Raw genomic sequence first — 27,874 nt, 5'->3', positions numbered from 1 at the left:
AAGCAGCTATTCCAGCATTAATTTTCACGTTATAAATTTACGCCGTTTACTATGCAGCGTAAATAACATGTTCACTTTATTCTATGGGTCGGCACTATTACGGGGATACCAAATATGTATAGGTTTTATATGTTTTTCCTACGTTTGCACAATAAAAACCCTTTTAGAAAAAAATTACTTGTTTTTGCATCGCCGCGTTCCAAGAGCCGTCATTTTTTTATTTTTCCGTCGATGTGGCCGTATGTGGGCTTGATTTTTGCGGGCCAATGTGTAGTTTTCATTAGTACTATTTTGGAGTACATAGGACTTATAGATTAACTTTTATTTTATTTTTTATGGGGGGAATGGGAGAAAAGAGAGAATTTTGCCGTTTGTTTTTTGCGTTTTTTTTGGACGCCGTTCATCCGGCGGTTTAATTAATGTGTTCATTTTATTGGTCAAGTTGTTACGATCGCGGGGATACCATATATGTGTATGTGTGATTTGTTTTGACACTTTGACACTTTTACTGACAAAAAAAGTAGTTTTAGTTGATTTTGACTGTAATAATTATTATTTTTTTTCTACAAACTTTATTTAACTGATTGACATTTTTTTTTTTTTAAGTCCCATCAGGGGACTTCACTATGCGATGTGCCGATCGCATATATAATGCTTTGGTATACTTAGTATACCAAAGCATTATTGCCTGTCAGTGTAAAACTGACAGGCAACCTGTTAGGTCATGCCTCCGGCATCGCCTAACAGGCAGATGCTGAAGGCAGACCTGGGGGTCTTTGTTAGACCCCCGGCTGTCATGGAAACCCGACGGCGACCCGCGATTTGTTTGCGGGGGCGCCGATCGGGTGACAGAGGGAGCTCCCTCCCTCTATCAAACACATTAGATGCCGCTGTCACTATTGACAGCGGCATTTAATGGGTTAAACTGCCGGAATCGAAGCGCGCTTCGATTCCGGCAGTTGCAGCAGGAGCCAGGCTGAGTATAACAGCCGTGCTCCTGCCGCTGATCGCGTGGGTACAGTGGCAGTACCCGCGCCATCACAGGACGGATATATCAGTCCTCCTGCGCGAACTAGCAGCTGTTGAGGACGGATATATCCGTCCTTCGGCGTTAAGGAGTTAACCCGCTCGGCCAACGCGTAAAAAAAACAAAACAATGCAAGAATTGCTGTTTTCTGTGCATCATGCTTTAACCCCTTAATGACCAGGCCATTTTGTGCGTTAATGACCAAGGATTATTTTTTCACTGTTGCATTCCAAGAGTCGTAACTTTTTTTTTATTCAGTCGACATAGCCGTATAAGGGCTTGTTTTTTGCGGGGCGAGTTGTATTTTTCAATTGCATCATTTTTGAGTGCGTATAATATATTGATTGACTTTATTTTAGGAAGGAATTGAAAATAAACGGCAATTCCAGCATTGTTTTTCACGTTAAATATGTAGAGGTTTTATGTTTTCCTACGTTTGCAGAACAAAAACCCTTTTAAGAAAAAAAAAATAATTACTTGTTTTTGCATCGCCGCATTTCAAGAGGCGTAACTTTTTTTTTTTTTCTCCATTGATATAGCCATATGTGGGCTTGTTTTTTGCGGGAAAAGGTGTCGTTTTTTTTTGGTAGTATTTTGGGGTACATGAGACTTATTGATTGATTTTTTATTTTATTTAATTTTTTATAGTGGGAATGTAAGAAAAAAAGGATTTTTGCCATTGTTTTTTGCGGTTATTTTGGATGCCGTTTACCCGACGGTTTAATTAATGAGTTAACTTTATTGTTCGACTCGTTACGATCGCGGTGGTACCTTATGTGTTTATGTGTTACCTTTTTTTTTTTACACACTTAAAACAACTTTTTGGGGAAAAAAGTGGTTTTATTTTATTTTTTACTGTAAGCTTTTTTTTCCCATAAACTTTATTTAACTGTGTTTTTTACTCTTTTTTTTTTTCTGTCCCACCAGGGGACTTCACCATGCAATCTGCTGATCGCTTATATAATGCTTTGGTATACTTCGTATACCAAAGCATTATTGCCTGTCAGTGTAAGGGTATGTTCACACACAGTGACCAAAAACGTCTGAAAATACGGAGCTATTTTCAGGCGAAAATAGCTCTTGATTTTCAGACGTTTTTGTAGCAGCTCGTGTTTTTCACGGCGTATTTTACGGCCCTTTTTTCGAGCTGTTTTTCAATGGAGTCAATGAAAAACGCCTCCAAAAACGTCCCAAGAATTGACATGCACTTTTTCGCGAGTGTCTTTTTACGCGTCGTATTTTGACAGCGACGCGTAAAATTAAGGCTCATGGGAACAGAACACCGTAAAACCAATTGAAAGCAATGGGCAGATGTTTGTAGCCGTAATGGAGACTTTTTTCAGGTGTAATTTGAGCCGTAAAACGCCCAAATTACGTCTGAAAACACTGCATGTGAACATACCCTAAAACTGACAAGCAATCTATTAGGCCATGCCTCTGGCATGGGCTAATAGGCGGATGCTGAAGGCAGACCTGGGGGCCTTTGCTAGGCCCCCGGCTGCCATGGAAACTCGACGGCGCCCTGCGATTTCTTTGCGGGAGCGCCGATGGGGTGACAGAGGGAGCTCGCTCCCTCTGTCAAGCACCTTAGAAGCCTCTGTCTCTTTTGACAGCGGCATCTGATGGGTTAAACTGCTGGAATCGGAGTGCGCTTCGATTCCGGCAGTTGTCAGGAGCCAGGCTGTATATAACAGCCGTGCTCCTGCCGCTGATTGCGTGGGTATGCTGGCAGTACCCACCCGATCAGAGCGACGGATATATCCGTCGCTATGCGGGAACGAACACCTGGTGACGGATATATCCGTCGCTCATCTTTAAGGCGTTAAAAAAGTGATCAAAACGTTGCATGTAAAATGGTACCAATAAAAACTAGAAGTCATCCCGCAATAAAAAAAAGCCCTCCTACAGCTGCATCGACAGAAAAATAAAAAACTTATGGCTCATCAAATATTGAGACACACAAACAAATAATTTTGAAGAAAAAAAAGTGTTTTTATTGTGTAAAAGTAGTAAAACATATAAAATCTATATCAATTTGGTATCGTTGTAACAACCTGCTAAATAAAGTTGTGTTATTCATACCACACGGTAAACGGCGTACATTTAGGATGCAAAAAAGGGTGGGGAAATTTGTTTTTTTTTCCGTCCCCCAGAAAGTTTGTAAGTTAATCAATATTTGTACCAGAATGGGGCTATTAAATAATACAACTTGTCCCGCAAAGAACAAGACCTTATACAGCTATGTCGACGAAAAATAAAAAAAGTTATAGCTCTTTGAATGGGACGATGGAAAAACGCAAAAAAAAGATAGCTTAGTCATTAAGGTTTAAAATGGGCTGGTCACTAAGGGGTTAAAAAAAATATCCTTCCTCATTGAAACGATTCATATGAGTAGTGCCAGTGATTTATGTCCTGATATTTTCCTTTTGAAATTAACTGCATGGTGCCTGGACAGATGTAAAAGTTCAGCCATATATTTAGTTACAAAATGGGGTTGGATGGCAGGAAAACCTTTCCCAATAATATTATGTTGTGATCCTCAAGCCACTGATTATTTTTAATTTTTTTTAAACCTAAAATGTGAAAAGACTGCTCCAAACGTGGACAATTAGGCTATGTTCACACAGGGTATTTTGCCGAGTTTTTTGACGCGGAAACCACGTCGCAAAACTCGGCAAAAACGGCCCGAGAACGCCTCCCATTGATTTCAATGGGAGGTGTCGGCGTCTTTTTCCCGCGAGCAGTAAAACTGCCGCGGGAAAAAGAAGCGACATGCCCTATCTTCGGGCGCTTCCGCCTCTGACCTCCCATTGACTTCAATGGGAGGCAGAGAAAGCGTATTTCTCGCTGTTTTATGCCCGCGGCACTCAATGGCCGCGGGCGAAAAACGGCGCGAAAATCACCCCGAAAATCGGCGTGCAGGGAGAGGAAAATCTGCCTCAAAGTTCCAAACGGAATTTTGAGGCAGATATTCCTCCCCCAAAATACTCTGTGTGAACATAGCCTTAAACAGTGTAGAAATGAATTCTACATCTAGTAACCTTACATGTTGAGTGTTTCTTGCTCAATTACATTTGAAAATGGGCAAAACTAAAATGGTTACTGAACGTGGCACAATGGAGACCACTAGGTATGCAGGATCTAGTATCCGCCAAAGTGCAAACCTGGATATTGCACACATACACCATCCAAACTGGTGCAAAGGGGGGGCCACGACGCCACTTCTCATCCATTACTTTTTCAGGTTAATTTGCTGCTGCCCTTCTGAAGTGCTCACGATATGCCTGCCGGACAACGGTGGAGATTTTGATTTCCATGCAGGTTTATTATCCTCTAAAGATTGCAGTACGTATTCTGACAGTATATTACGGAATTGCTTGAAATACAAATGTAATATTACTAGTGGTTTCAAACACTACTGAATTTGATCATTCACTTCGGTTTGTTTCATCCACCAAATTTAGAAAAACACTTGGTTAAGCTCGTTTTCATTCATTTAATTCAGTAATTGCAGTGTCTATTTTTGTATATTATAAAGGACTTAGTCTAATCCTTATTTACGTATAAGAAAATGGTGCAAGTTTGTGGCTATGTTTGGCTAATATACAATGTTTGTATACGTAATGCTTTCATTTTACCTTGAAGTTAGTAGCTATAGTTTATTAATGAACCTTTCCACGTGTGGGAATATCCAGCTGCCCCATTTCTGATAACTGATCAATCCGTCCTTTACCCAATCAGCACATGCCGGGTTTGCTTCAATTCTATTCCTCCTCCTTGTCCTGTTTGCTTAGTCTGGTTGTCCTCTGGTCATCAACTAATTGTCCCGATTGACCAACAGATGTATTTCCCCGTGTGGCTATTGCTTCTGTCCCTTCTTGCACCTTGTTTCCTAGCACAGGATGTGCCAGCTCATCGCAGATTTGAATACAAGTACAGTTTCAAGGGGCCTCACGTCACCCTTCCGGATGGAACGATACCCTTCTGGGGAACATATGGAGGTAATGTCATTTTACACTGTAGAAAAATATAAGGATATATTGTGAATGAAAACATAGCCCTTTTTTTTGGCATGGATGTTCTATAACTAATTTTAAATGTGACACAGAAGGTCAAACCCCCCTGTGTAAATGATGCATCATGCCAACAGTTTACCCTCATTTTGTTCCTTTACGGTCAATGTGTATATTATGTGTGTATATGCCTAGTCTGCAAAAACGACATCTGACTAAATGAAGAACCTCATATTAAAACACTTATTTCAATACATAAATAATATATAAACATGAGATATTTAAAATTGTGTATTAGAAGATATTGTAATTTGGGATTCAATAATATCCTAGAATTTAGGTTTAACTAGCTTATTTAACAGATGCTTAAAATAGCAGAATTTTAATTGTTTTGGTTAAGTGTCTCATGTACATATATATGTTTTGTAGATGCGATATCTGGTCCTGATGAAGTTCGCCTTGTTCCATCACTGAAAAATCACAAGGGCTCAATGTGGACTAAGAATATTTCCTCTTTTCCACACTGGGAGGTGGAGATGTCCATTAGGATCTCGGGTCATGGACGTGAAGGGGCTGAGGGACTGGTAATAAACAGAATTTTAATATTTTATTTAAATATAACTAAAAAATAGAAGTCTGGGGGAATCAAGTCTTAAAGTGATTCTCGGGGTTCCCGTTGAGTTAGGTTCATTTGCCTCAGTGCATGTGTGCCAGTTACCTGATAATATTTTTCTCCCTGGTGGGTTGATAATCTGCACTTTATAATCATTCTGCCCATGCTGTAATAGAAATCGGCTTCTGATTGGCTGCTGTGAAATAAACATAAGTCTACCAGAAGAGGTAGAGCTGCCTTGCGGAGGAGATAACAGCAACCTGAACCAATGATGAGACAGGAGGTGGATATTAGACTACCTCTGACTCCCTGTAGGCATTGTAGTTAAGCTGTAGTCATAGGTCACAGCTCTACCCTAAAGGAGCTGAGCTAAAAAGCAGCCAGCCAGCAAGCGCTGCGGGAAAGAAATGGCTGGTAAGCTTCACCTTTAGGAACTGACTATATAATTTTATATCTCACAAGAAGACAGTCAATTTAAGACAGCTGCATTATGTTTGAACACACTTTCCAACTCTCGATTAAAGGGGTTGTACAGGATTAGAAAAAAACATTGCTGCTTTCTTTCAAAAACCGTGCCACACCAGTCCATGGATTGTGTGTGGTATTGCCGCTCAGTTCCATTAAATTGGACTGTGCTGCAAAACCAACAATAACCTATGGTCAGGAGTAGCGCTATTTCTGGAAAAGAGCAGCCAGGTTTTTCTAAACCTGGACAACCCCTTTAAATTAACATACTGAATCTATATAGCAAATGATAGTAAACTGGACACCTTAGTTAATGAGAAATAAACCTAAAGTCCACATTTTAAAGACAGAAATGCTTTTTATTCACTCACATGAAAGTAAATGTTTCATTACACTTTCAAATTGATGCAGAATTTCAATAATTCAGAATCAATTCTTTTGTTACTATAAAAACGGATTATAGTCATGACTGTTAAATTACCATATTTGTAGTTCTACAGGCTGGGATTGGATCATGTAAATTCTTAGGTAAATTGAGTTTTACAATCCCTCTGCTGTCAATTGTGTATAAATGAGAAAAAAAAAAAAGGGTTTACCAGTCAACCAGTTAGGGTTTTTTCCTAACTGGTTGACACCGTATGAATATGCTTGACATGAGCGGCAGTAAATTGCCATATCAAGACAAGACTACCTCTCCTGCTGATTGTGCGGGCACTGCGAGTGTGCCTTTGTCATCGGAAGCTGAGCAGCCGCTGTGAAACACAGCAGTAGCCGCACCCTCAGGTGATGCATATTACGTGCGGATTTTCCTACGGCAAATCCACATCATAATACAGTACCAGCAAGTAATCTCATTTACACGCTGCAGAATTTTCTAGGCGTAAGGTGACCTGCAGTGTGTATTTCAAAATCTGCAGCATGTCAACTTACCATGCCTTTCCGCCTCAGAATTGTATCTGACAAGTTTAGAAAAAAGCTAATCGGAATCCGCAGAATACAAATGCATCAAAATGTAAAAACCGCACCTAAAACTGCAACAACTAAACGTACTATTGTGGATTTTACCTCCGGAATTACCTGTGGTTTTGATGCCAATTTTCCACATCAAATTCTATAACGTGTGCATTCAGCCTAAAGGTGGAGATTAGAAGAGCCTCCGATCTCGCTGTTAACCCCTTGAATACTGCGATCAACACTGATGGCATTCAGAGGAAAAGTCTGATACACACACTATATCGACTTACATTATACACACTATAAAGACTATACACACACACACACACACACACACACACTATATAGACTTACATTATACACACAGCACACACTATATAGACTTACACTATACACACAGGACACACTATATAGACTTACACTATACACACACTACAAACTATATAGACTTACACTATGTTCACTATGCACACACTATGCACTATATAGACTTGCACTACACACTATATAGACTTGCACTATATAGGCTTACACTATGTTAACTATGCACACACACCACACTTACCAGAGCCTCTTCCTCTGCTGTGTTTGTGGTTATTTCCTTATACGCTATATCTCAGAGGTTGAAAGCACCTCTTGTTGCACTGCCTCACCCACAGGTTAGTTTAGTATGAAGGTCGAAAACCTGATACCTGGTTCATGAAAGGAGGCCACAAAGGAAGCTGCTGTCGTCCAAGAAACACATTGTGGCCTGTTTCAAATTTGCCTGAGACCACCTGGATGTTCCATAATACTTCTGGGAAAATATTATATGGACTGATTGGACAAAAGTTAAACTTTTTAGCACAAATTCTCGTTGCTACGTATGTTTGGAGGAAAAAAAAAACAATGCATACCAACAGCACCTCATCACAACTGTGAAGCATGGTGGAGGGAGCATCATGGTTGGGGACTGCTTTGCTGCCTCAGGACCTGAACGCATTGCTATCATTTGTGGGACAATGAATTTAAAGGTGTATCAAAACATTTTTACAGGAGAATGTAAGGGCAGCAGTCCATGACCTCAAGCTGAAGAGACGTTCGGTGATCCAACAAGACCGTGACCAATGGCACATGAAGTCAACAAAAGAATGGTTGAAAAAGATGATTTGTGTTTTGGAATGGCCAAGTCCGAGTACTGACCTTAACAGTGGCGGATTAAGTAGACCATAGGCCCTGGGCTGTTCCACAAGCTTGCCCCCCCCCCCTTCTCAACCACCGCCCTGCCACGTCGTGTATTTATTAAACACCACCTTTCTGTGTGAGCATTGACAAATGGGTGTTACAATTCCCCTTGTCAAACTGCTGTGTCCCTACATACTGACAGTCTCCAACTATCGCTGACAGTATCACACTGTGTATCACACATCCTCTTGACGATGGGAATGGTAACACGCATTTGTCTATTAGTCCTGGGTACACAAAAATTTTATGTGGAATACAAGGATTTCGTATAACAGAGATATCAGGAGTGGGGACAAATCTATAAATCCAATGACTCATAAGTGATTTCTTCTCTGATGGGGGTCGTTCTCTTTTTTTATTCTCTTCTCCATCTGACACAGAGCGTTATGGCAACTTCTCCTGATGACTGAAGTTTCCTGATGAGAAATCTTTGCCCCTCGATTCAGCAGCCATTTTCAGCGTCTATAGCATCACACAATTCAGAAATTAAACACACTAAATTGATTTATACCCCTGGCCCCTAAGCAAATTAAGACCCCAGGCCCATACATTAACGCAGACCAATAAATTCAGTCCCCAAGGGGTAACTAAACTTTTTTTTAAAACATTTGGCGTGTCATAGCGATATGTCAGAAGTTTTGATCGATGGGGGTCCGAGCACGGAGACCCCCACCGATCGCTAAAACAAAGTGGCAGAATTGCTCGGATGAGTACTGTTCCACTTAATTTCTGATCGTCTTTCCTCGCAGAGTTGTACGGACTCATAGACTTTCTATTGAGCCCGTACACCGCTTGCTCAGCTATCAGAGGAAAGACGATCAGAAACAAAGTGGCACATCACTCATCTGAACGCTTCTGCCACTTTGTTTTAGCGATTAGTGGGAGTCTCCGTGCTCGGACCCCCACCGATCAGAACTTTTGACATGTCACTACGACATGTCAATTAAAAAAAAAAAAAAAATACCCTTTAAGCAGTCAGACACCCCTTCCCTTGCAGTAAAATAACTCCTGAGGGCTATATGTGGGGATTATACTGCAAGTGGGGATCAGTGCGTCTGACAGTGCTCTATGGGAGGATCTGAGCATCTGACTCATGGCTCTGGGGGGGAAGGAGTTATCCCCCCATAGACACCTCAGCAGTCATTCAGATGCAAGTATAATAACTACTGAGGGTTCTATGGGGGACATTATATTGCAAGGGGGTTCTGAGCATCTGACTGACTGCAGAGGGCTCTATGGGTGGGAAATTATTTCACACACAAAAATGTAGAAAATAAACACCCTATATACAATTCACACGAACACCACACACTATATATATATATATATATATATATATATATATATATATATATATATATACACACACACTACACGCACACTTACACTATATACACACTAGATAGACTTACGTTATACACACACTACACGTACAAACTTAGGCCCCATGCACACGAACGTGCTTTTGCGGCCGCAATTCCCCCAAAAATCCATGGGAGAATTGCGGCCCCATTCATTCCTATGCGGCCATGCACACGACCGTGCATGGCCCAGGAGCCCGGACCGCAGAAAGAACGGGCATGTCTTATTACGGCTCATAGCAAATAATGGCCGCGGCCATGTGCACGGCCCGCGATTTTGCGGGCGGCTCACGGGTGACACTCCGCCCCCCGGCCGACCCTAAAATCACGGCCATTCACATGGCTACGGTCGTGTGCATGAGGCCTTACTCTATATAGACTTACATTATACACATTATATACTCTACACAGCACACACTATATAGAATTACACTATATACACAATACACACACCATATAGACTTACACTATATACACACACTATATAGACTTACATTATACACACTATATCGACTTACATTATACACACACTATCGACTTATATTATACACACTATAAAGACTATACACACACACACACACTATATAGACTTACATTTTACACACAGCACACACTATATAGACTTACACTATAAACTATACATACAGCACACTATAAAGACTTACACAATGTTTACTACACACACACTACACACTATATAGACTTACACTATGTTCACTATACACACACTACACACTATATAGACTTACACTATATACACTATACACTATACACACACTACACACTATATAGACTTACACTATGTTCACTATGTACACTACACAGACTTACACTATATACACTATACACACACACTACACACTATATAGACTTACACTATGTTGACTGCGCACACCACACTTACCAGAGCCTCTTCCTCTGCGGTGTTTGTGCTTGGGTATAGCCTCCAGAATCTTAATTATATGACTGTGATGTCACCACAGGTCCTTCATCTCCTGGTTGCAGTCCTGCCGTTATCAAGCAGCTGCTGGAGGTGAAGACAGGAGGGACAGTGCACAGCAGCACAGAGGAGCAGACTGTCAGGGAGACTCCAGCACCTGCCCATCACTATCTCTGACAGTCCGCTCTCTACAGCTGATGTGCTGTGCCGCCGGCAGACTGTTCCCTGGCCGCAATTGACTCCCCCTGCACATGACCCCCCACCTCTTTATCAGCAGGTGGGACCAATGAGTGTGAGAATGTGGCAGGCAGCAGCCCTGCATAGTTTTTTTTTGTTTTTTTTAACTTATGTGCGGTTTGGGCAGCCTTGGACCCCGGGCGGCCACCCGAACCGCCCACATGAGGATCTGCCACTGGAATTTAACCCCATCGAGATGCTGATGCGTTACCTAAAGAGGGCTGTGCACACAAGGCATCCCAGAAATATTGATAAACTGATAAATATTGCTAAACATTTGCAGGGAGGCATAGTCCAAAATTTCTTCTCAACGTTGTGCAAATCTTGTTTGCAGCCTCAGGAAACATTTAGTAGAGGTGATTGCTGCTAAAGGGGAATCTACAGGTTAGACTTCGTTCACATCTGCGTCGGGCTCCATTGATGGGTTCCGTCTGAGCTTTCTGTAATGGGAACCCATGAATGTAACCCTGACTGAAACCATAGGTGAAAAGTTCTCTTTAAATTCAAATCTTCAGTTACTATTTCTCCCTGCCTTGTGGATATTCAAAAGACAAGAACAGTACAACGGTTTGTGTGTTTATTAGTTTAGTCAGATTGTGTTTGTCTATAATTGTAACTTGGAAATAATCAGACCACATTTTATTAGTAATCAATGCAGAAATCCAGATAATTCAAAAGGGTTCACTTTCTTTTTCTTGCAACTGTACTAAAGTATGCCCTAAGAACTGCCTATTAGTAAACAGGCTAAAGTACTGGCATAATATATGGTAAAAAATTACCACGTATTACAATAAATTTTAAATGTTCCATAACATAAAATTATATACACATTTGGTATCGTCACGACCGTAATGATTGGTCTATGCCATAAAAAAAAAATTAAGAACTACATTGAAATTTCTTTTTTTTTCTGCATTTTTACCAAAATGGAAATGTATAGAAATGAAACGCTAATGTATATGAACCAAAATATGGCACCTACATAAAGCACAACTCGTCCCGCAAAAAAATAAAGCCTTAGATAAAGCTACGTCGAACAAAAAATAAAAACATTATGGCCGTCGGAATGCATAGAGGAAAAATCTAAACGTTTTTCTGCTCCTCAAGACCAAAATTTACACGGTCATGAACTGTTAAGAAAATCACAAGATATGAGTATTTTTCAGTTTTTACCAATTAAAGGGGTTTTCCAATATTTTTTTTTTTTTTTTAATCACTACAACGCTTCTCAATTTATCTATTAATGCCCCCTGAATATAGTTATCTCAATTTTTATTTTTGAATTTACCATTATTCTCTTTTGTTTACATTGAGAGGTTTGTTTATGCCTACTACAACCAGCTATAATCCTATTCTAATCTCCTTAACCCGTTAGTGACCGGCCCATTGTGTTTCTACGTCGATCACTAACGATCGGATTATCGTATAGTGAAGTCCCCTAGTGGGACTAGTAAAAAAGTTTTCAAAAAAAGTTTAATAAAAAGTGAAAAAAAAAAATGAAAAACCCACTTTTTCCCCCTTACAAACTGCTTTATTATTAACAAACAAAATAAAGTAAAAAAGTTACACATATTTGGCATCACCGCGTCCATAACGACCCCAACTATAAACTTATTACATCATTTAACCCGCACGGTGAACGTCGTAAAAACTAAAATAAAAAAACATGCAAAAAATGCTGTTTTATTTGAATTCAGCCTTAAAAAAAATGTGATAAAAAGTCGCATCTACTCCAAAATGGTACCGATAAAAACTACAAGTCGTCCTGCAAAAAAAAAGCCCTCCTACAATTGCATCGGCGAAAAAATAAAAACGTTACGGCTCTTCAAATATGGAGACACAAAAACAAATAATTTTGAAACAAAAAAGTGTTTTCACTGTGTAAAAGTAGTAAAACATACAAAAACTATACAAATTTGGTATCGTTGCAATCGCAACAAACCGCTGAATAAAGTTATTGTGTTATTTATACCACACGGTAAACTGTGTAAATTTAGGATGCAAATAAGTGTGGCGAAATTGCAGTGTTTTTTTCTATTCCCCCCCCCAAAAAAAAGTTAATAAAAGTTAATCAATAAATTATATGTACCCCAAAATGGTGCTATTAAAAATTACAACTTGTCCCGCAAAAAACAAGACCTAATACAGCTGTCGACGCAAAAATGAAAAGTGTATAGCTCTTTGAATGAGACGATGGAAAAACGTAAAAAATGGCTTGGTCATTAACGTCTAAAATACGCTGGTCATTAAGGGGTTAATACCCCCATAACTATGTGAGGACATATCAAACATCCAAAAAGGAGGAAATAACACAAAGTACAAATATGTACCATGCAAAAATATGAATACGTTATTACAATAATTGATTACCCCTTGAAAAAGCTGACGGCGAAACGCGCGTCGGGGCTCTTAGTGTGGAGATTGTTTGTATAGGCGCACCATGCAATAAACTTGTTGGTATAGGTTCTGGGGCTTTTATTTCTGGTGATTCCCTGGTGCCCATGTAACTACAATTACACTTGTACCTCTTTGACCGATTTTCTGTATAAATAACCTGTCTTTCTGTGTAGTTGATTTTTACGGCATTTTGCCTTATGGTATACCTGTGTTTCCTAAATTTATCCATGTATATACAGCATGTCCTTTTGAATAGTTCTTTTGCATGACATTACATCTTATGATGTTTATATGTTAAGTGCATGGTACTTGCGTAGTTCTCCTCTATCTCCACACTATTGTATTTTAATTGTCTGTCTATTTCAGGTCTTGATGGCCAATATGTTTTTATGATTATTGTAATAAAGTATTCATATTTTTGCATTGTACATATTTGTACTTTGTGATATTTCCTCCTTTTTGGATGTTTGATATATCCTCACATACAGTTATGGGTATTAACTTTGTGCGGACTTATATTGAGACGTTTTGTCGTTGGTCTAGATCAGTATAGGTATTCATTTTCTAATATCCGTTGCCATTTCACTGCTCTCCTTAGATCAGTGAGAGCTAATGATAAACATGCAACAGATCAGTGCTGTACCAAACAACACTCTCTTACTTAATGCTAAAAAAAAAAACACAAAAACTTAATTTGACCCCAGAACAGAGCAGAGCGCTAGTATAGGCTGTGCACCGGGTCTCTGTGGAATCCCCTGACATCACTGTCCATATATGGACAGTGTTGTCAGGAGCTTCCCCAAAGCTGGAGTCCCGGGCAGAGCGCTAGTATAGGCTCTGCTCCGGGACTCTGTGAAATCCCTCACATCACTGTCCGTATATGGACAGTGTTGTCAGGGTCTTCCCCAGAGCCGGCGTCCTGGGCAGAGTGCTAGTATAGGCTCTGCTCCGGGACTCTGTGGAATCTCCTAACTTCCGCACCGGAGCCCTTGTCAGAGCGCTACTAGCAACTGGCTACTGACATTTCTTCTGATATTTTTCCGGTCTGCTACTAGGGAGGAGAAAAAGATGCGCAGGCGTGGGCATGTGTGGTAAACACTGCTAGTGTAGAAACAATGTGTGCTCCGAGATTAGCAGTGCTTACCACGCATGCCCACTCCTGCGCTATCACAGCCCCTGCGTGTCATTTTCTCTCCCCTAGCAGCAGACTGGAAACCATCAGAAGAAAGGAAGTATCCGGTCAAAAACTTCCCTCAGTGTACAGTGACGTCAGGAATGACATACCCATACATTGAGCCAGCCGGAAAACGGAACTCAGATCATGGACGGGCTAGCGCTGGAATGTAAGGATTTTGCTACTGGAGACCATCACGTGACCGGCGCTGGAATTTGGTGTTAGAAGATTAAATCAATACGTAAGTATATTACAAATTACATTCTTTTTATATGTGCAGTGAATAGAAATTAGTTAATTGCTTCCGGGAAAACCCCTTTAAAGGCTATGTAAATGTTTGAAAGTGTGTTTTTTTGGTTTTGTTTTATAAAAATGTGTGTTAATAAACTTTGTAAATAGTTTTTATTAAAAATTTGCTTTACTTTTTGAGATCTGTTGCATCTGTTCTGTATTCTCTATATATAGCAACTGTATCTAGCGCTATTCACTAAATCAGCCAGACCTGGCGGGACATGGACGGGTTCAGTGTGAGGGTATGTGCACACACAAACTCAAAAACGTCAGAAAATACGGAGCTGTTTTCAGAGAAAATAGCCTCTGATTTTCAGGCGTTTTTGAAGCAGAATATGAAGCTTCTTTTAATTTGGACCTTCTTTTGAGGCTTCTTTTGAGGCGTTTTTCATAGTGTTCAATGGAAAATCAGCTCCAAAAAACTCCTCAAGAACTGACATGCTACTTCTATTAGACCCTGTTCACACTGAGTTTTTTTAACGAGTTTTTTGGCACGGAAACCGCTCCGCAAAACTCGTCAAACGCCCGAAAATGGCTCCCATTGATTTCAATCGGAATTGGACGAGTTTTTTTACCGCAAGCAAAAAAACCGCATCGCGGTAAAAAGAAGCAACATGACCCATCTTGAGGCGGTTTCTGCCTCCAAAACCCCATTTCAATCAGTCAGAAAGGGTAAAAAAACACCTCGACGAGTGTTTTGATGAGTTTTTGTCAAACCACTGTGCAAAAAACGTCTGGAGCAGTTTTTGCAGGAGGAATTTTCCTCCTGCAAAATACTCAGTGTGAACACAGCCTTATGGAGCGTCTTTTTCCGCCCCGAAATACGCCTGAAAACACTGCGTGTGAACATGCCCTAAGCGGGTCCTGCATGTCTCTGACACAGAGGGTCCACCTGTTAACTATCACATCTAAGTTATTAAATTTTAGCTTTATATTTCTCGCCTATTTCAATTAAAGGGGTTGTCCACGACTGGACAACTGATGACCTATGATCAGTGGTGGTCCGACACCTGGACCCCACACCGATCAACTGCTACGGCTGCCTCAGTGTGCCAGATGTTTTGAACGGTATGCAGTAGTTTGAGCAGGAAGCAGATGGCTCCGGTCACGGAATAGCGGCCGAGCTGCAATTCTGCAGAATGGTCACTATTCCGGACTCCCAGCGATCATATACTGATGACGTCAGTTGTCCGTTCGTGGGCATCCCCTTTAAGTAAATAGCCACAGAAATTTGTTATTTATACCCCAAAAGTATTAGAAGTGTCATTGTGGTATTCTGGATATATAGTGATACAACATTTCTTTCAGGCCTTCTGGTATACCAGGGAAAAAGGAGAACTAGGCACAGTATATGGCTCTGCGGATCTTTGGGATGGAATCGCCATCATCTTTGACACATTTGATCATGATTCTAAGGTAATTCCAAGAATTACAGGTACACTAAGGCTGGATTCACACATGATGAAAATGCGGCAGATTTTCCACAGCGTTTCTGCAACAAAATCCACACGTGTTACATTTGGATTGTGCTGCGGATTTCACCCCTTCTACATTGGAAAAGGTTAAATCCGCAGTGAACGTCCAGAACAGAATGAGCATACTGCGGATTTAAAAAAATGTGTAGCTTGCTCTGATTTCTGTCCAGAAATTGTTAAGCAGCATGTGGATGAGATTTGTTAAAAATCAGTGTAAGCCACTGCGGTTTCTCTGTTCAGAAATTACACACACAAAATTTGCAGCATTTCCGTCCCGTGTGAATCCAGCCTCACACGTTTGTCCTATATCGGCATAGTTCAATGCTTACCTATTGCGTGTGTCTGTAATAAAGTTACCCTGCCACATTCCAGTGATGTCCTTCTGTCCTAGCTGCCACTCTGCTCTCTGCCGGCTAGGATCTGCCGTACCTAGTTTTTTACCTCGTTTTGTTTGTGACTGCTATTACCTGTGTTTTGAGCCTGGATATGATTGACTATTCAGCCAATTTCACCCATCTGTACCTTGACTGGATATTTAGCCTCACATAAATAGACCATGCCAATTCAGATTCAATATTTGACCAGAGTTCTCCAAGTGCTTGGGTGCTAACCACTGAGCCAATATGCCTGCTAAACGTCAAACGTTACCATGTTGTTTGCCTTTAAAATATTAGTATTTGCTCATCTAACTAGAAGTATATATTCATCCTTTGCCCCTCTGCTAGAGTCAAGTGTATATTTGAGCCGCTTCAAAACTCTAGCTTTATGTGTTTCATAGATCCTTTGTCTGAACAAAAATTGGTCATTGAATATTTTGCTTCTTCCAGGGAAATAATCCAGCTATAGTCATTGTGGGCAACAACGGCAAGCTTCACTATGACCACTTGCGGTAAGTGCAGGTCTGGTACAAAAGCATATTTCTTTTTCTGTCCTCCATTAATTAATATATTTACTAAAAGCAAGAAATGTAACAAATATTTCACTTTCACATCTGGCAGAGTTGAAATATAGTAACATGTTTAATGGAATATATGAAATCACTTGTCTGTAAGAAGCGAGATCGATATCTATGTCAATGGCCATACATGGGCCTCGGGGATCCCTTAGTGGACAATGGAGTTCTGCTGTTGTCACCCGATGCACGCATAGGCTAGTGCATGCAGCAAACCATACAAATTCCTGTCAATGTTTTATTATGCAGAAGAAACAAGATTTCAAACATCATACTTTCAGATAACAATTTACATGGGAAGCTCTAGTTCTCACCATAGATTCCTTATTAGGAGCAAACCGGGGCATAGCTAGGGGGGGGGGGCAGGTGGGACCCTGTTTCCCCCGGGCGCAACTGAGAGAGAAGGTAGAGGAGGCTCCAGGCAGGGTGCAAATACAATTAAATACTCCTCCATATATGGACAGTGACGTCAGGGGCTCCTCCAGGAGAGGAATCATACCACCCAACCGTCCCGGACGGCCTGAGGTATGTCCCGCAGTGGGGACGCAGATACCATTGGACCTAATGATGAAGCAAGGAATAGTCCGCTTCCTGCTTCAGCATTAGTTTACAGCGGAGGAGCAGAGGGAGCTCCTCCACTCACCGAGGACTCCCCGGGCACAGAAACTACTTTAAGCGCTGTGCGCGGGAAAGCCCGTAATGTCAGTGGCTCCTCTGAAGCAGAATCCCCATTGCCAACGCTCTGGCAGGGGATTCCGCTCCAGTAGTAGCCCCTAACGTCACTGTGATTTATATGAACAGTAGCATCTAGGAGCAGAATCCCCAGCCTATACTCTGGCTGGGGATTCCGCTCCTAGAGGGGTCCCAATGGTACGATCTACAGGGACGGTGGCGCTAACTTCAAGGCGGGTGTGACACTACATGGGCACTGTGGCACAATATAGGGGCACTATCTACAGGGGACACTGGTGCTATCTACAAGAGCACTTGCACTAGGGGCCTCTATGGGGGCATCTAAGGTGGCATACTGTATGAGGGCAGTTATGGGGGCATTATACTGTATGGGGGAAGTTATGGGGGCATTATACTGTATGGGGGAAGCTATAGGGGCATTATACTGTATGGTGACAGCTGTGGGAGCATTCTGCTGTATGGCAGCAGCTATAGGGTATTATACTGTATGGGGCGGCTATGGGGGCATTATGCTGTATGGGGGCAGCTTTGGGGGCATCAAGCTCTATGGGGCATTATACTGTATGAGACAGCTATGGGGAAATTATACTATATGGGGGCATTATGCTGAATGGGTGCAACTATAGGGGCATTATGCCATATGGGGGAATTTGATTGGGCATTATACTGCATGGGCCGTCTGTGTGGGCATTATACTGCATGGGAGAATCTGTGCAGGCATTATACTGTATGGGGGCATCTGTGTGGGCTTTTACTATATGGGTGCATCTATGGGGGGCATTATACGGTATGGTGGCAGCTAGAGGGCATTATACTGTGTGGGGGCAGCTAGATCGCATTATACTGTGTTACTATGCGCACCACATCGGTCCCTCTTTGTGGTACTTGAAAGTTGGTAGGTATGTAGGAATCCCCGGCCAAAATATTGCCAACGCTCTTCCTGTGGATTCCGCTCCTGGAGAAGCCCCTTACATCACTATCCATATATGGACAGTGACATCACGAGCTCCAATGGCGCTATGTACAAGGAGGGGGGTGTAGTGCTATTTACAGGATGGTGTGTGTGGCACGCTCTACTAGTGGGGTGTGTGTATGTGGCACTATCTGCAAGGGGGGAGAGTGGCAATATCTACAAGGAGGGCTGTGTGGCACTTTCTACAGGGGGGCTGGCAGTACCTACAAGAGGGCGTGTGTGGCAGTATCTCCTGGGGGGAATGTGTGGCAGTATCTACAAGGGGGTGTGGTGTGGCACTATCTACAGGGGGCTGTGTGTGGCGCTACCTACAAGAGGAAGCTGTTCATTATATCACCGTATAGTCTCATTAGCCTCAATTATGTAATCTGTTTTAGACCACTTTATTTTCTTTTATTGTTATGGTAACTCCCTTATATAACTATATTGCTTGTAAAATGTAGAAATGGTTTTATGCTCGAGTTACATAAAAAAAAATGGTGAAAAAAAATGACATCTCATTGATTGGTAGAGAAAGTACACATGGCTAGGGGGAAGAAAATGTCGGGAAAGAGATTCGGAGGGAGGGGGGGCGCCAAACTGAATCTTTGCCCCGGGTGCTGGGGAACCTTGCTACGCCTCTGGGTATAAATATAAGCCAATTTTTCTTGTCATCTGTGAAACTGTGTGTTAACCGGTTAAGGACTAGGCTGTTTTACAGCTAAATGAGCAGAGCAAATTTCACAATTTTGCTATGCGCTTCTTTAGATGACTATAACTGTGCAGATGACTAAAGTTCATCTTTGAATTTTACACACTTTTTAAAGGACAGATAGGGCTGTTTTAGTGGTATTTGTCAGTATACAGCATTTTAATTTTCTTCTCTAAAGTGGGCAAAATTGGAAAAAAATGCAAGAATTTAGCAATTGTGTCAGTTTATGATAGCATTTTTCACACACACACAGTGTAGACCACGGACAAAATTAATCTCCTTTCACATTCTTCCACTACTTCCGTGCATGGGGATACCAAATATGTGTGCTTTATTCACTGTGCGGGCATGTGCCAGGGCTTGGCATAAAAGGAGGCTTTTTAGCTTTTTCGGTCCAGAAATTCTGCATTTTATTTTATAGCAGCATACTGTATTCTGGGGGGGCTAATGCTGCTTAAACATTAGAAACACCCCGTAAATTACTTCATTCACACAAGTAGACCCCACAAGGTTTTCTTCAAGGGGTTTATCATATTTTTAGACAGTCCAGTTTTCTTCTGAAAGATTCTTGAATAAGATGGAACAAAATAAAATTAGCAATTTTTTAGCAAATGCGTCAGTTTATGCCAGCATTTTTCACACACAGTATAGACCACGGACAAAATTAATCTCCTTTCACATTTTGCCACTCCTGTGCATGGGGATACCAAATATGTGTACCTTATTTATCACATAGAGATCTAGGACGGCATACGATAGAAGAAGATTATTTCACAAATCGCCTTTTTTTCTAAGCTGGTTTTACAAACCTCAACAGAGTTTCTAGAACACTTCCAAAATATCTGCTCTTGAAGCAGAAATCCCAAAATATTCATCTAGGGGTATAATGAGAATTTCTTTTTTTGGGTTCCTAAAATAAGAAATTGCAGGTTTATGCAAATGGAGCTCTCCAGCAGATGAACTTTAGAGAATATGCAAACATGACATCCACCCCCCACCCACCCATTCCCTCCCTCACCCTTGGAGTAAAATCAGGGGAAAAATAAAAATGTAATGTAGGGCAAATATATTTTCAACTAATTAACTAAAATCTAATAATTCAGAAGTGTAGTGTTTTTTTAAAACATGAGTCAATGCACAGGCCTGGTTGCGAGGGACATAAGGGACAGAAATATCGGGAATCTTTGCGGTGCCCGTCTTTTCTGCAGACGCGGCACTTTTTCTGGGGGTTGCTTCTAGTTGGTGTTGAGGGAATGCGAGTGATGAAATGTCTTTGTCAGTCACTTGACATCCTCAGACTGGGGGCATTCTCTGGTGTCCTGAACATCAAAAATGAGGCCTTCAATAATTTTCTCCTGGAAATCCAGGTATGTGTCTCTGCCTCTGTTTTTTTTTATAGAGCACAAATTAATTGTGGATTGCCACCTGTAAAAGATAAATGGCCACTTTTTTGTACCAGGCTTTTGTTTTGCGTTTTACTAAATAGGGTTGTAAAACCTGGTCGCTTAAATCCACCCCTCCCATGTACTTGTTATATTCGGACACGCTCACTGGTTTGTGCTTGTCCGATGTTGCCCCTCTTTCCCTCACTGCCACTGTTCCTGCGGTATGAATCATGCTTAGCACATATATATCTTTGGGATCCCTGTACTTGACCGCCAGCCATTCCTCAGATGCAGAAGCACAGGAGTCCCCCTTTACCATGCGCTTCCCCACTAATTGCTGCGGAAAACCAATTCGGTTTTTGAGCATGGTACCACATGCCCCAGTCCTTGCAGCATGCAAATGCCTAAACAGGGGCACACTCAAATAAAAATTATCGCAGCACAGGTGGTACCCCTTGTGAAGCAGAGGCTGCATGATCTCCCACACGATCTTACTGCTGGTGGAAAGATCAGGGGGGCATTCAGGAACATTTATTGTGCGGTCCCGCCCTTCATAAATCCTGAAGGCGGTGGTATATCCTGACCCGCTTTCACACAATTTGTAAAGCTTAATGCCACATCTTGCCCTTTAGGAAGGTAGATATTGGCGAAACCTAAGTCTTCCATGGAAGTTGAGGAGGCATTTGTCCAAGCTTACATTCGGCTCGGGAGTTGCAGAAATTAATTATTGAGGGAATTTATTAGCGGTCTTATTTTGAACTACCGATCACGGTTTGCATCGGTACTTGGGGGGGCCTGTGCGTTGTCATTGAAGTGGAGGAACCTCATTATTGTCTCCTAACGAGACCTGGGCATTACTGCAGAATACACTGGGGTGGCTTGGGCGGGTCTTGTTGACCAGTACGATCTTATGGAGGGCTTTTTGACAATTCCCATATTTAGGGTGAGCCCCAATTTTTTTTTTTAATTCCTGCAAATTGGTGGGCGTCCAATCTCTGGCATGGGTGGATGAAGGTTTCTGCCTTATATACTGAGCGGCATATAAATGAGTTTCGTGGACAATGATATTTAGGAGGTCGTCAGTAATAAATAAATGGAAGTAATCCATTTGGACAAAATTTGTATTGTCCACAGTTATGCCAGTAGTGGCAGTAAATCTGTGGATTCTAGGCCCAAAAGATGGAGCAGGTGCCCATACAAGAGCCTGAACTTGAGGGACCAGGCTGCCCCATGCTACAGCGCTACTAGGCCCTGCGCTTCCATGTTCTGCAGTTTCAACTGCGTCAGGGATAACGTCCCCTGAAGATGAATCTGAAGTAACGCTATCATCGTCACCGCCTACAACAGGTTCCATTTCCGACACCATCTCTGATGCGGTCTCAGACTCAGACCACAGCATGGCGTATGCCTCCTCACCGCTAAATAACTTCCTCGCCATAACGTCACTAACACTAAACAAACAAATTTTTTTTAATTTTTTTTCTTTATAAACACACAAACTAACTGGTATATACAGTGGAGGAAATAAGTATTTGATCCCTTGCTGATTTTGTAAGTTTGCCCACTGTCAAAGACATGAACAGTGATTATAGATAGATAGACTCTGGACGCAAATTGGTTACAGGCTAGGTGAAGTTTAGAGTACCAACTCCCCCCCATATTTTACCATAAAGACTACTCCATGTTAATTTAGACCATACCGAAGAAAAATAGAGCTAATAGTCAAAATATATAAGAATATAACACCTTTATTGTACAAAATAACATACATTTAAAAACACATAATAGTAAGACTCTAGTACTAGTACTGTAGTGATATAGATTTCAGCACGATAATAACTGAATAGAACGATGTAAAAACATAGAGTATAAACTGCATATACTTCCCACAAGAATTGTATATAATATTACATCCACAGTGATTTACAAACTGATAGTCCACAAAGCACTCCAAATTATATAAGTATAAGGACAATTACCGTCAGAAGAGAGTAGCATATGGAAAAATCAGTATTTTGTAGTCAGTAGTTAGATGATGCAGTATTACCCATTGTAATGATCAAAAGATGTTGTACAGGATCGTGCTGGATCCACCACAGATCACCCCAACGCACGTTTCGCTTTATCAGTTGCTTCCTCAGGGGGTACATAAGGTACCAACTATATCTGATGCTTATATAGTGTTTGAATGTGGCCATATCTATCCGCTGCATCGCCGAGATGACTGTCGGCGCATGTCCGCCGACGCGACAGGAAGCGAGGCAGGCCCCACTTCCGGCTCCACATGCTGGAGCGCACGCCCGGATTCCCGACGCGTAACGGGAGTTCCGGACATGCGCAGTGCATGCCATGAAGCCGGAGGGGGCCGTGCAACGCCGTCCGCCGCAACAACAGACATGCGCACGTCATCTGGGGGATGAGCGGATTAGAAGGTAAGTGGATGCAGGTCTAAAAAAGAAATACATATGTGACCAACGTTTGGGGCAGTTCTATAGATGCAGCAATATAATTATCTCTTAAAGGACAATTATTGATCTGGTGGCATAAGAGAAACTAACAATAATGTGAGAGAAAGTGGTAGGTGCACAAAATAAAATATGCCTGTGTTATATGGCAGCGCAAATATAAAAGTTCCGTTAATACAAATTTAATATGAGCAACGTGACATAGCAGTGCCGAATATATGACAGCACGAAAAATGGGATTAGCATTAACCCAGATACGGTATAGTGTCCATACAGAAGTATAGATATATATACCCTAAATAATAATGTGAATAAAAAATACAGAATGAATGAATAAAAAGAATGAAAAAAAGTGAAAAAAGTGAAAAAAATATATAATAATAACTGTGAATGAAGACATCACGAAATAAGTGATGATATATTTTATGAATTGCAAATAAATACATAATATTAAAGAAAAAGACACATTCATAATAGCAATAATAAATGGCTACATAAATAAGGGGTTTAAAAGCCCAATTATAAATCACATAAACCAACAGATCAAAAAAGCAATTTGCATAACATGTTGCCCTAATAGAAAAATTATCCCTACAAACCACCATGTTTATTGAATAAGGACATTCCATAGATAGAAATAAATAAGGAATAAATAAATGAAAAGAAAAGTACAAAAATATATATAAAATATATATATATTGGCGCCATCTATAGGCCATAATACAGAGTAATATAACAATAATTCTATCAGGAGAAATTGATGTATCTTCGTTTTCACAGTCTTCTGTTTCTCCATAGTGTTCCAATGGCTCAAATAACACTCCCACCATACAAGACAAGCAGACAGAGCGGACCAATAGAAGGATACCTAAAATAATATCACAATACAAAAACATAATTAATAACAAAATACACTTAGCAGTAGGGATTATAAGAAGGGAACAAAGCTCAGTGTCTCATTGAGTCCATCGGGTTTCATCGTTCCCAGCAGGACGATCCACTTGCACTCCTTTTGTGCCAAAATCCTCTTCATATTGCCCCCTCTGATGCCACAATGGACTCTCTCAATCCCCCGTATAAGTAATGTTTTGGGACTACAATCGTGATGCACTTTAAAATGTCTCGGTAGTGTCTTTAACTGTGTAAGGTCATCTATCTCTCTTGCCCCCATAATGTCACGCACGTGCTCTCTCGTGCGGACCCTCAGCTCTCTCGAGGTGAGTCCTATGTAGATTTTGGGGCATCCACATGTGGCATAGTATACCACATGTGTTGTACTACATGAGATATACTCCCTAATTTCGAACACCCTCGTTCCATCGACCGTGGAGAAGTCAATTGCACGGCAGATGTTGGCACAGGATTTGCAGTCTCCACACGGGAAACATCCCTTTCTGGGTCCTCGTGACCCAAATGGGCAATTGTGTTGAGGTAGGTAGTGGCTCTTCACAAGGAAATCTTTAAGATTTCTTGCTCTTCTGGCTGTCATTAAGGGTCTTTCTGATAGACCCTGTGCCAGCTGCGGTTCGGATCTCAGAATGGGCCACTGGCACAGCTGGCACAGGGTCTATCAGAAAGACCCTTGATGACAGCCAGAAGAGCAAGAAATCTTAAAGATTTCCTTGTGAAGAGCCACTACCTACCTCAACACAATTGCCCATTTGGGTCACGAGGACCCAGAAAGGGATGTTTCCCGTGTGGAGACTGCAAATCCTGTGCCAACATCTGCCGTGCAATTGACTTCTCCACGGTCGATGGAACGAGGGTGTTCGAAATTAGGGAGTATATCTCATGTAGTACAACACATGTGGTATACTATGCCACATGTGGATGCCCCAAAATCTACATAGGACTCACCTCGAGAGAGCTGAGGGTCCGCACGAGAGAGCACGTGCGTGACATTATGGGGGCAAGAGAGATAGATGACCTTACACAGTTAAAGACACTACCGAGACATTTTAAAGTGCATCACGATTGTAGTCCCAAAACATTACTTATACGGGGGATTGAGAGAGTCCATTGTGGCATCAGAGGGGGCAATATGAAGAGGATTTTGGCACAAAAGGAGTGCAAGTGGATCGTCCTGCTGGGAACGATGAAACCCGATGGACTCAATGAGACACAGAGCTTTGTTCCCTTCTTATAATCCCTACTGCTAAGTGTATTTTGTTATTAATTATGTTTTTGTATTGTGATATTATTTTAGGTATCCTTCTATTGGTCCGCTCTGTCTGCTTGTCTTGTATGGTGGGAGTGTTATTTGAGCCATTGGAACACTATGGAGAAACAGAAGACTGTGAAAACGAAGATACATCAATTTCTCCTGATAGAATTATTGTTATATTACTCTGTATTATGGCCTATAGATGGCGCCAATATATATATATTTTATATATATTTTTGTACTTTTCTTTTCATTTATTTATTCCTTATTTATTTCTATCTATGGAATGTCCTTATTCAATAAACATGGTGGTTTGTAGGGATAATTTTTCTATTAGGGCAACATGTTATGCAAATTGCTTTTTTGATCTGTTGGTTTATGTGATTTATAATTGGGCTTTTAAACCCCTTATTTATGTAGCCATTTATTATTGCTATTATGAATGTGTCTTTTTCTTTAATATTATGTATTTATTTGCAATTCATAAAATATATCATCACTTATTTCGTGATGTCTTCATTCACAGTTATTATTATATATTTTTTTCACTTTTTTCACTTTTTTTCATTCTTTTTATTCATTCATTCTGTATTTTTTATTCACATTAGTATTTAGGGTATATATATCTATACTTCTGTATGGACACTATACCGTATCTGGGTTAATGCTAATCCCATTTTTCGTGCTGTCATATATTCGGCACTGCTATGTCACGTTGCTCATATTAAATTTGTATTAACGGAACTTTTATATTTGGGCTGCCATATAACACAGGCATATTTTATTTTGTGCACCTACCACTTTCTCTCACATTATTGTTAGTTTCTCTTATGCCACCAGATCAATAATTGTCCTTTAAGAGATAATTATATTGCTGCATCTATAGAACTGCCCCAAACGTTGGTCACATATGTATTTCTTTTTTAGACCTGCATCCACTTACCTTCTAATCCGCTCATCCCCCAGATGACGTGCGCATGTCTGTTGTTGCGGCGGACGGCGTTGCACGGCCCCCTCCGGCTTCATGGCATGCACTGGGCATGTCCGGAACTCCCGTTACGCGTCGGGAATCCGGGCGTGCGCTCCAGCATGTGGAGCCGGAAGTGGGGCCTGCCTCGCTTCCTGTCGCGTCGGCGGACATGCGCCGACAGTCATCTCGGCGATGCAGCGGATAGATATGGCCCCATTCAAACACTATATAAGCATCAGATATAGTTGGTACCTTATGTACCCCCTGAGGAAGCAACTGATAAAGCGAAACGCGCGTTGGGGTGATCTGTGGTGGATCCAGCACGATCCTGTACAACATCTTTTGATCATTACAATGGGTAAGACTGCATCATCTAACTACTGACTACAAAATACTGATTTTTCCATATGCTACTCTCTTCTGACGGTAATTGTCCTTATACTTATATAATTTGGAGTGCTTTGTGGACTATCAGTTTGTAAATCACTGTGGATGTAATATTATATACAATTCTTGTGGGAAGTATATGCAGTTTATACTCTATGTTTTTACATCGTTCTATTCAGTTATTATCGTGCTGAAATCTATATCACTACAGTACTAGTACTAGAGTCTTACTATTATGTGTTTTTAAATGTATGTTATTTTGTACAATAAAGGTGTTATATTCTTATATATTTTGACTATTAGCTCTATTTTTCTTCGGTATGGTCTAAAAAGACATGAACAGTGTAGAATTTTTAGGCTAGGTTAATTTTACCAGTGAGAGATAGATTATATTTAAAAAAAAAAAAGAAAATCACATAGTAAAAATTATATTTATTTGCATTGTGCACAGAGAAATAAGTATTTGATCCCCTACCAACCATTAAGAGTTCAGCCTCCTCCAGACCAGTTACACGCTCCAAATCAACTTGGTGCCTGCATTAAAGACAGCTGTCTTAAATGGTCACCTGTATAAAAGACTCCTGTCCACAGACTCAATTAATCAGTCTGACTCTAACCTATACAACATGGGCAAGACCAAAGAGCTTTCTAAGGATGTCAGGGACAAGATCATAGACCTGCACAAGGCTGGAATGGGCTTCAAAACCATAAGTAAGACGCTGGGTGAGAAGGAGACAACTGTTGGTGCAACAGTAAGAAAATGGAAGACATACAAAATGACTGTCAATCGACATCGATCTGGGGCTCCATGCAAAATCTCACCTTGATCCTGAGGAAGGTGAGAGCTCAGCCGAAAACTACACGGGGGAAACTTGTTAATGATCTCAAGGCACCTGGGACCACAGTCACCAAGAAAACCATTGGTAACACATTACACCGTAATGGATTAAAATCCTGCAGTGCCCGCAAGGTCCCCCTGCTCAAGAAGGCACATGTACAGGCCCGTCTGAAGTTTGCAAATGA

General features: G+C 41.1%; 1 protein-coding gene across 1 annotated transcript in view; it reads left to right on the top strand.

Annotated features, from left to right (window-relative positions):
• The first annotated feature begins 4,122 nt into the window (after positions 1-4,122).
• Positions 4,123-27,874, top strand: part of LMAN1L (lectin, mannose binding 1 like) — a 101,998-nt gene continuing 78,246 nt past the window's right edge. Inside the window, exons 1-5 of the mRNA XM_075859426.1 lie at positions 4,123-4,372; positions 4,924-5,028; positions 5,470-5,624; positions 16,005-16,112; positions 16,999-17,060. Of these exons, the coding sequence (XP_075715541.1) occupies positions 4,123-4,372; positions 4,924-5,028; positions 5,470-5,624; positions 16,005-16,112; positions 16,999-17,060 (680 nt within the window). The remainder of the gene's footprint in view (positions 4,373-4,923; positions 5,029-5,469; positions 5,625-16,004; positions 16,113-16,998; positions 17,061-27,874) is intronic.

The sequence above is a fragment of the Rhinoderma darwinii genome, chromosome 3, assembly GCF_050947455.1.
Source record: "Rhinoderma darwinii isolate aRhiDar2 chromosome 3, aRhiDar2.hap1, whole genome shotgun sequence".
NCBI lineage: Eukaryota > Metazoa > Chordata > Amphibia > Anura > Rhinodermatidae > Rhinoderma > Rhinoderma darwinii.
This window is presented reverse-complemented; position numbering and strand designations above follow the sequence as displayed.